Source organism: Cajanus cajan, chromosome 6, assembly GCF_000230855.2.
Source record: "Cajanus cajan strain Asha chromosome 6, NIPB_CcT2T_4, whole genome shotgun sequence".
Taxonomy (NCBI): Eukaryota; Viridiplantae; Streptophyta; class Magnoliopsida; order Fabales; family Fabaceae; genus Cajanus; species Cajanus cajan.
The window spans coordinates 41,292,990-41,303,119 of record NC_138522.1 but is presented as its reverse complement, the minus strand read 5'-3'; the positions used below and the strand labels follow the sequence as shown (position 1 = coordinate 41,303,119).

At 29.5% G+C, this 10,130-nt stretch overlaps 1 protein-coding gene across 1 annotated transcript; it reads right to left on the bottom strand.

The window, feature by feature from the left end:
* Positions 1 to 1,035: 1,035 nt before the first annotated feature.
* Positions 1,036 to 9,574, bottom strand: LOC109810792 (uncharacterized). The gene is made up of 15 exons (XM_083076402.1): positions 7,134 to 9,574; positions 6,844 to 6,941; positions 6,600 to 6,741; positions 6,417 to 6,490; positions 6,028 to 6,093; positions 5,823 to 5,939; positions 5,567 to 5,707; positions 5,136 to 5,201; positions 4,787 to 5,014; positions 3,135 to 3,249; positions 2,978 to 3,025; positions 2,729 to 2,806; positions 2,296 to 2,438; positions 2,102 to 2,190; positions 1,036 to 1,872 (listed from the first exon to the last, which is right to left on the bottom strand). The coding sequence occupies exons 2-15, from the start codon at positions 6,939 to 6,941 to the stop codon at positions 1,856 to 1,858; spliced, it is 1,422 nt and encodes a 473-aa protein (XP_082932528.1). The 5' UTR covers positions 7,134 to 9,574; the 3' UTR covers positions 1,036 to 1,855.
* Between the last annotated feature and the right edge of the window lie 556 nt (positions 9,575 to 10,130).

The following is a 10,130-nucleotide window of genomic DNA, read 5'->3' as shown; positions in this document are numbered from 1 at the left end:
TTATAGTAACAATATCTTTTTTATTATTGAAATAGATTCATCGAATTGGAAGCACCACAAGCTGAGCAAATGTCAAATTTAGTGAAATTTTAGACATCTCCTAGATTTGCATGCAGTCTCCGCCAAGTGAACGTAACTCCTAAATCTACATGCAGTGTCCTTTATGCTTAACCTAATACTAAATTTCAACCATACTTTATGACAAGAAGTTTGTTGATATCAACTTCAATACATACCCATCAAATTAATCAACCACGTCAAAGTATTATTATCAACTTTTATGAGAGCACAAAATCAATCCAATAAAATCGACTCCCTAGTTTTATCATTTTTTGTTGTCGAATAGAAAATTTAGCATCCAAACTTGCACCATGAGATAAAGATTAAAAAAAAAAAAAATTCATCCACAAGGCTTCATCCATTACTTTGAGACAATCAACTTCAGTATCAAATTTGACCATAAAGTAATCATTTCCTATATTTAGATTTTCGAGCCTAGCCATCGACTTCTCTGAAGGAAAATCTACTTTTCTTTTTGCACATCAACCTTGCTATCTATTAATTCAATGGTTCATTCTTAGCCTCCACTTCTCATAAAACTCCCCAAAGAAAATCATCTCTTGAGATGAGTCATTGCATAAACCCTAACTAGCTGTCCCTTACCTTAATTTGTTAAAGTATATACATCCCTGAATAAAATATTGTTTTACTTGTATCAATACACTCAGTCTGACTCTATAACTCAACTTAATAATGAACTTTAAACCAAGTATATAGTACACGATCGATGGAGGAAATTGCATAATTCACGAGATAAACCTTTTTATTGGGTAGCTTGTTGTCTTTTTCAATTCTTTTGATGTTTTTCTTTATTAACAAATAACACTTATTATGTATATGATTTTTTTTTATTTTTATAAATAAACAAATTTATCGATTTAATATTATATATAATGAGTTTTTTTTTATTATAAATTGTTCATTAATAAAAAAGAGAGTACGTTTTTACTGTTTAAAATTTATGTTTAAACTTCATCTAAAAATATTTTACAAATTTCAAACTATTAAAAATAAGATGCTTTCTCTAAAAATAATCCAAGGCATTTTCAATTATCTCAATTTCTAAAAATAGAAAACAAGACATTAATTATACATGTTTTCTAAAACTTAAAAAATATGAAAGTAAAATTATTTTAAAAAACAAAATAAATATTTACTTAAACATAATGACTCTTAACATTTTTGTTTGTCACCTCTTTTTTATCTCTCATATACTCGCTTTACCAAGAAAATTAAATTATTGGCGAAGAACGATAAAAAGCCCAGCCACAGCACACAAGATTATTCCTATTTCGACTAATATTAGTCCCTTTTGTGTTGCGTCACGAGAACTGAAAGGGCATCCTGTTGGCCAAAAAAAATATTAGGAAAATATTGGTAGACACTTAATTTGAGGAATACACATCTTAAAAGGGAAAGAAGAAATAAGTGATTGATATCAAACTTAAGCATTTATAAAGTTTTGGATGTTCAAGCATCATCACTCAAAACATTAACACAAGCTAATTATAAATCTATCCAGCACTGCGTTTTAAAACTGGTAGACACGAAAACAACATAAAATGCAAGGCACAGATAATATCATTTGCACACTAAAATTTATCACAGCCTTATTTTCCCTAGTTATATCGAATTTCATTTGTGCAAATAATATCACGAAATGCTATGGTCCTTGTTTCTACTCTATATTTTAGAATTGTCTGAAATTAACTAGTTTTTAAGTATACTAATTGAAATCATCCGATTTAACTGCTCTAGAGGATCCCATGCACTTGACACTTCCTTTTTGTGCAGGCTAGGCACAATATTTCCCTACATAAAGAAAATCACCATTCATCATAAATTCTGAAGTTCTTTTAGCTCAATGTAGTACTGCATTGTAATATGAATTTTCTACAGTAATGATATAAACTCACAGTAACTAATTAAAATATTGCTCGATAACAAGACAACTTACTAGTATCGAATTTCTGCATATTAGAAACTGGTATTTCTTTTTAAATTAAAAATAAAAGCGTATGGTTTAGAGAATTGTTATTACCTTGTGATGCTTTGAATAATCTAATATGGGGGTCAATGGGGTAACCACGCTTCTCATATTTGATGTTATAGACAAGGTTCTCATGTTCACTGAAAATTCAAAACCATGAAAATTCAGTTATAATGTGAGTTAAATGTGGAAAGTGATGGCAAAAAAAGCATCAGAGAAATTGGCTTTTGAGCTGCGGAGTCTACCTAAGCTCGGCGTCAGGGTTTATGGGTATGTCGTCATTCTGGATCTGCAGATCTCTATTCACTGAAATTTCAGGATTAGTCTTTGGTGGTTCTTGGGGTATAGGGTTTCTTTGATCAGCTTTTCCTGCTCCTGTAGAAACCTTCTGCAACAACTCAAAACAAACCAAACCACAAGAACCTCATAATCTCATTCTGGCCCAACACATTTTTTGTCACAGTAACATGATGAAACAACACACATATAAAAGAAGTGACAATATATAATAATTTTACAAAGTCATTTAAAAAAAACCAACTTATATAAAAAAATTTATTAATTTTTATAATAATTATGTTAAAAGTTATACTAATAATTATTTTTATTGATTAAAGGGGGGAATTTTTTACACTTTATGTATTCACACTTGCATGCGTGGCTAGGTAAAAAGGTTACCTTTCCACGTTGAGAAGAAGACGACTCTCCTACATCACGTCGTTTTGGGGGACGACCACGACGTGGCGGCTGATAACCCTGTTGTGCAACCTTCAATAATTAGTTTTTTTTTCCCTTCCCCAAATATGTATAATGTTTCAACTTTTAAGTAAAATAGAAAACACTATGCACATGCACACAAAAAAGAGAACATCTAGATCGAGGGAACTATGCTTGTTTTGTGATTGAACAAAAGATTATATGTTTTACCTCTTTCAATGTCAATAGTTGCTTCCTAAAATCATGATTTCGAGAACCCTGTTGACAATAAAGCGTAGAGCTTCACATATTGTATAACTCACAGACGAGATTATACGTTGTCATCATGGTTGCCTTAAAAAGATAAGAAATGTTATGGATTTTTTACCCTTCCATTTTGCAAGCTCCCGCGTTGTTTTAGCTGAGCAGCGATACCATTGCGATTAATTATTCTTGAGGGATTCATTTCCAGTATTCTCTGCATTGCTTCAGAAGGTGGGGCCCTATGCACGCATTCAACCATGTAAATAAGAACGCCAAGAATACAATGCCTTGGGACAAAACTTTTTTAAACTTCTAGCATATATATTTAGAAGTGATGATATAAATAAATAAAGAAAAATAATGGATGGAAACCAAATGCTATATACAATAAACTTATATTGTTAAAAGAAAGAGAAATATAAATATAAATAAGTTACATGATTGGATAAAAGAGAAAATAATAGGTGTTAATTAGGTTTACCAAGATATTAGATGTTCAAATATCATTACTCAAAAATTAAATTTCAAAGATTTCATCAACACTTATTATTATTATTTATTTATTTCTCTTAATTATTACATGACGTCATATGCCTAAATTTTTCTCTTTTCTTTTTCTTTCTCTCATGTAGTTCTCTTTAATAAAAATATTACAAATCATATTATTTATATAATATTATTTTCTCCTACATCTTTTTAATTATATATGTACTCTCTTTCTTTAACAATTATTATAAATATACACTTACTTTTTCTTTCCCCTCATTTTCATTATATTTTCTTCATATTTCACTTCTTTTTCTATCACATTATTTATGACAGTTATTAATTTTTTTTATTTATTTTTTCTTTGTTCTTCGTATCTCTCATCTTTTTTCACTCCAATTGATCCCAAATTAGGATAAACAATAAGTATTTCCCTTGGTTTATTTTCCCGTACTAATAATTTTTTTAACAAACTTGTTATATAAAAATAATTTGTCAAATATAAAAAAGTGTATTGCTTTTTTTACTTTTTTTTTCTTGGTCAATGCCTTGAAAAGCAAATCAATCAGAACACATTCAATATTCACTAATGATGAACATCATTTGGAACTAATAAAAGTGAAGAGGTTTCATTTTTCATCATCTTCATTATTATTATTATAATAATAATAATTATTATTATAATTATTATTATTATTATTATTATTGTTATTATTATTATTATTATATATATATATATAGTCAACTAATCTTATAATATAACAAGTCCTATAATATATATGAAAGATGGCCTTGAAGTGAGTAGGAACTTTTTAAGGGTAAGGCTTGGGATATATCCCCCATCAAATATATGTTTTCTCTTGATAAAAAAGAATACTGTAAAGTGCAATAGAAATTGAAGAAGCATTGACCACTTTTTGCATGCTAGGCAAACTTTTATTGAGAAAAAAAAAATACAGTGTGTTTTTATTTTATTATCTAAAAAATGTAAAATTATAATCAAAAAAGTTGTATGAATAACATTATTGCAGTAATCAAATTAATGACATGAATATATATATATATATATATATATATATTCATTTATGGATACCAGAGTGTTTAGAATTTAGATTGACATTAGAAAGTTCACTTGTAAAATCATGGTGAAATTAATTAATACAAAAATAACTATTTGTTGTCTCAGGAAATCAAGTTAGCCCAAATGCCATGTCACTAAACATGCACACAATCTATGTTATCTCGGATGGAAGAAAAAAAAAATTCCAAATGAAAAAAAAAATCCGATACCTTAAAAGGCGTTCATTCTCAACCTCCTTGATAGGAACTTGTGGACTTGTTCCTTCAGATGCCCTAGTACTTGAAAGGCCCAGAATCCTTGCTGAGCTGAGTGACAGCGAATTACTGAAGCTGGAAGACTGAACTCTATGTTCATGCAATGTGCTACTAGGTCGTTGCAAGCTAGGATTGCTTATCATTCGATTGTATTCGTTTATCCGATCTTGCACACCCCGATACCTTTATTTTAAAATTAATGAATTATTAATTAGCATGTAGAAATTACAATGAAGTTGGTAGAGAAATGCCATAAGATGCTTCTACTCAAGAGTGTTAATGGTTATTGATAAAGGTTGCTCACCACTTAGAGGATTCACTGTCCCTTTCATTGTGCTGATGGTCCTGCTTTTCGAATAACTGGGAATGTCTGCAATAAGATAATTTGTTTAGCAAAATTAATATATTGTCAATTGTCACATTTGCTGAATGATATAGTTCTGAATTTTTAAATAATTGTAATTTAAAAAATGTTTACAATTGTTTATATGACAAATTAATTAAAAGAGATTTTTTTTTATAATTTTGTTATAGTTCTTTTATATCACTATAAAATAAAAAGAGAGATAATTTACATTGATAAATTAAAAATAAAAATTTAATCATTATAATTATATTTTCATAAACTTATGGTGTTTGACAGTTTTTAATTTAATGTAAAACCCTAAATGACAATTATTTAATTATAAATTAAAAGGTATGCAAAGTGGAAATTTGTTGTTAATCTCTTCATACGTAGGAGTAAGGGAAGACGCAGACGATGGTGATGGTTCTGCAGACCCTGGCACCACGGGACTATAACCTTGTTGATAAGAATTTGATGGCATTGTTCCAAAACCAGACTGAAGATCACTTGAACTTGAGTACAGTTCAGACCTAAAACAAAAAGCAACCAATGTTGATTTATTAAGTGCTAAATTTGTCCATGAAAACACAAGTAAATTTTATTTAAAGGCACGTTTCTAAATAATAGATGATAATATCTTTATACCTTGGGTAAATTGGGTTGACAGGCTGCTTAGAATTTTGAGATTGTAAATCAAAATTATCCTGCGTTCCAGACGCATGACCTACTTGATTCTGCAGAGTAGTGAACGACTGAGCCGACCTGAATAAAAAATAATTAGTTCATGCATTTTGTTTTTAACTAGTTAATAATCAAGTGATTGCAATAAGAATGATCAGATGAACCATACTGCGTATAGTTGGGGGCATATTGTGAACCATGGACATTAGGAGCAGACAATTGATCCTGTTCTGGCCTACGGTTAAAAATTCATAATCAAATAATCGTCATTATTATGAGCACATGGAGCATTCAAACACATTTAATTGTAACTTCTAAAAATTAATGAAGCCTCTCTTTAGAGCTCAACTTTGATGCCTGAAAATTTTATTAGGGGCGTAACAAAATTGTGGACCTCACACCTATTGAGAGATGTGGGGTCCATACGTAAGAGATGCAAATATCGCATGTTTTAAGGTTATGAACTATGTAGTGTACCACGCCTTTATTATAGTACTAATATTTTCAAGAGATAACCGGTTAAATTTACTAAGTAATTAAAATAAAGGTCAAAGCCACCTAGAATTCCGCGCAGAACCGATAAGCATTTGGCTTCTTGAATTTCCACTTTCAATCCCTGGCCTTGCCTGTGCCTGCAAGAGATGTTAACAACAATGGACCAGTAAGATTCTGAAAAAGCAAAGCCTATATATGCAGTGCAACCCTAGTTTTGGAACATGTTTTCTCAATATTTATACTCACGGAGTTTGGGTGGAACAATGCTTGATATGGAGATGTCTGGTTATTGTTTCCACTGAAATTATTGTTTTGGATTGTATTTGGCACCAGCGGTGGATTGTTTCCGGTTGTGGGGTACTCATCAGAAACACCCAATCCTTGAAAACTACAACACAGGAATGAGTGAAAAATTAAGACTACATTAACGTTTCTAAAACTAGTTATGACAAGATAAACACATTAATGAACAGGAAAAAGAAAAACTCACCGAAGCGAATTCTCGTTTTGCATGTTGGACAATTGATTGAAGTAACCCTTTTGGGTCATAATAGACGAATTAACACCTCCTTCCCAGGCCAATCCCATCTAATTGAATTATATGAACAAAAAGAGTACAGTCACGTGTCAGTTGCATATGTATGACAAGAAACATTTTAAGACATAGGAAAAGCAAATGTAGAGAACTGATGGAGCGTTATGAGAGTTTACAAAAAGTCAACAACATTGAAAAGAGGTACAGTATGAATTATGATATGATGTGATGAATAATTAATTTACCGCAGATGATGGTAAAGGGTGGCTTGGTTGCGTTTGATTAAGCGGTGGGGCTGAAGAATTTGGTAATGGCAAGGGTAAAGGATTAGGATTCTCCGGAACAAAAGCAGAAGCCACAAAGCTTTGATGACCAGAGGAGTTTGACGACGATCCCTGGTAAGATGAAGAAGGATCAGTGGTTTGAATTTGGACCTGATTTGGTGTTCCAACAACAAATCCCACCACCTGAAAACGTACACAAAAATAAGATCCACAAAACCTGAAAATTTTATCTACTCAAAGCAAAATAATGGTCATTGTCAGAGAACTCAAAGAAAAATAAAGATTAAAGTAGGTAAGAAATAAGAATAAATGATAGTAACTGTGAAAAGGAAATTTGCATATATGGTAAGAATAAGATTTAGAAAAATAAACTAGAAGGTAAGAAAAAGTGTGACAGCTAATTAGTTCTTACTGGAGGGTTAGGAACAGCAGCCAACTCAGTTACTGGGTCCTCAACATTTTGGGACTGAAAAGATCCCAAAATAGAAGATTTGGGTGTTGAATTCGCATCATGCAAACCGGTGTGGGGACTGCTGAACTCTAGAAAGTTTGATATGTTGTTAACTAGAGCGCCGTCCTCGTTCCAGTCAATGAATGAAACACGGTTGTCAGAGGCATTCTGCGAATCCATGTCTGTGGTTGACCAAAGAGTGAAATATAATAATAAGTTAATAAGAGAAGAGACAAGCTTCTTTCTGTCTTATAATGGTATTTGGTTTGAAAGTGGTGGACCTCACCCAAAAGAGACAACAAACTAGGATGCTTTCTTGTTTAAAAATTAGGATACCTAATTATATTAGAATGAAAAAGATTAGGATAATTACACTTTGTAAAGTACATTAACATATTTTTGTTAATTCAATTCTTACACCTATCTCTCCTACACGTACGTGCATTCTTTATCTTGTTGATTCATTCTTATGTTTAAGTATGTTTAACTTCTTAATGTTTGCTAACGTGTAAAACTAATATATTAAGATGAAAATATGTAATTTTTTAATGTATAAAGGTGTAACTGGTTGCATTTTTTTTTTAGGAAAAATATCAGTTTAATTAACCCCCTACATTTTACTCTTTATTTTCTCTGACTTTTAATTTCATGTATGTTATCTTCGGTAGTTCTATTTTATTTACAAATGTGGGTGGCATAAAATCTCACAAAAATTACAACATGCGCACCAACATACTCTTCCTTCTTAACACTTTCTTTAAATATCAAGTGAAATATTATATTCACTCTGCAAGTAATAGAGAATATGTCCGCATTATTTTTTAATGAGATATGAAAAAATAAAAAAATCTAAAATATAAAATATTTTTCCGTCTCAAATTAACTGATTTTAATATTTAAAAAAAATTAAAATAACTTATACACGTAGTTTTCAATATAATATTAAAGAAAAAAATCTTAACTTGTATCCACATAAATTACATCAATTTTTTTTCAATGTAATTTATTTATTAAAAAATAAGATTATTTTAGTAAAATTGTATAAAAAGAGTGCATTCATTGTTATTTTTAATTTGTATGTAAAAATTTTAAACTAGAGTCATTTTGCTAGTTATTTTCTTTTCTTGTTATATACTTTTTCATGAAAAGGAAAACGTATAACGTAAGAAGTTCACTTTAACTTTTTTCTTTTTTCTTTTGCTTATAAAAGTATAAGAAAAGACTAAAATATTATTAAATTAAATATTTTAAATCCACCATTTAGTGGGGCACATAAAATTTCAAATAGTGGTAGTATAAATAAAATGTGAGAAACAATGTTAACGTTTTGTTATGAATGATGCTGAAATAAAATCCCTCAAAGAAAGTTGAATAAAATTGGTGGACCTGAAACGCAAGCGGGTTGTCCGGATATCGGAAACTGCGTTCACACTAGACTATGAAGATTAAGTTGACTTTTATATACACTGTACATAATGAATAAATACTTGACTTTTACAAATAAAAACATCAGAAGTTAATTAATGATTGTTGCTCAAATCCAAATAAGACCGCACAGAAAGTTTAAAGCAGGCGTTTCATCTTCCAACACACTGTTTTGTATGAATAACGCGCGTGTACCAAATTTTGAGTTGGATGAGATAAATGAAAAACAGAGGGGAAAAATGAAAAGGAAAACAAATTAAAAAAGGAAATGAAAGTTATGATAATTGATGTAATGAGAAAGAAAGAAAGAAAAAAGGATGCAGTGAAGAAGAATTCAGAAAAAAAGAAAATGTATGTTAATTCAAGTTTGAGGAAAGTTAGAAAAATTTGACATTTATTTTTAAATTTTTATTATTAATTAGTAAAATTTATTAAAAATTACTCCTGTTCTTATTGTTAGTTTTTTCATTTACATAATTCACATAATATTTTAAAATTGATAACTAAAAATTAAAATTTATTTTTATTTTATGTCTCATTTAGCCAATTCTTATCTTTATCAGGTGATAAGATTCATTAAAATTAGTTTCTTTTAATAACTATTAATGAGTTTTTTTTCTCATTTAATAAGTCTATTATGATTTAATGGTAAAATTTACTAAAATTTGTAATTTTTACTAAATTTTAATCAATAATATGTAGTGTTAGATAGAGAATTGCTAATATTTTTCTAAAATCTTTAATGAGCAATGTGATATTTTTTAAGATGAATGCTAACAACATTTTTCTTATCACTATTTTTAACAAATTTTTATTATTAACTGAAATTTTTAGAAATCACAAATTTTAGTGAGTCTAAGGACTGTTTTCTTAAGTTTCTTTTGATTTAGTGGTGAAAACTAGTAAAACTTGTGTTTTTAGATAAATTTTAGCTATATCGAAACAACATCAAATACTTTGACGTATTTTCTGCCTATATTCTTTTTTATTAATTTACACATTTACAACTAATATGCATTATTAGTGGTGGTAAAAATGAAAATGATATAATAGACAATTTTAAAACTATTTTATGCAAAAGA

Bases quoted from the DNA above. Each gene is read 5' to 3' on its own strand.
- LOC109810792 (XM_083076402.1), bottom strand. From the start codon at position 6,941: ATGGGATTGGCCTGGGAAGGAGGTGTTAATTCGTCTATTATGACCCAA. The intron at 6,094-6,416 runs GTGGCTTTGACC...TTTTAACCGTAG, and splicing joins GGTTCTGCGCGGAATTCTAG to GCCAGAACAGGATCAATTGT. The intron at 2,439-2,728 runs GTAACCTTTTTA...GAGTTGTTGCAG, and splicing joins CTTCTTCTCAACGTGGAAAG to AAGGTTTCTACAGGAGCAGG.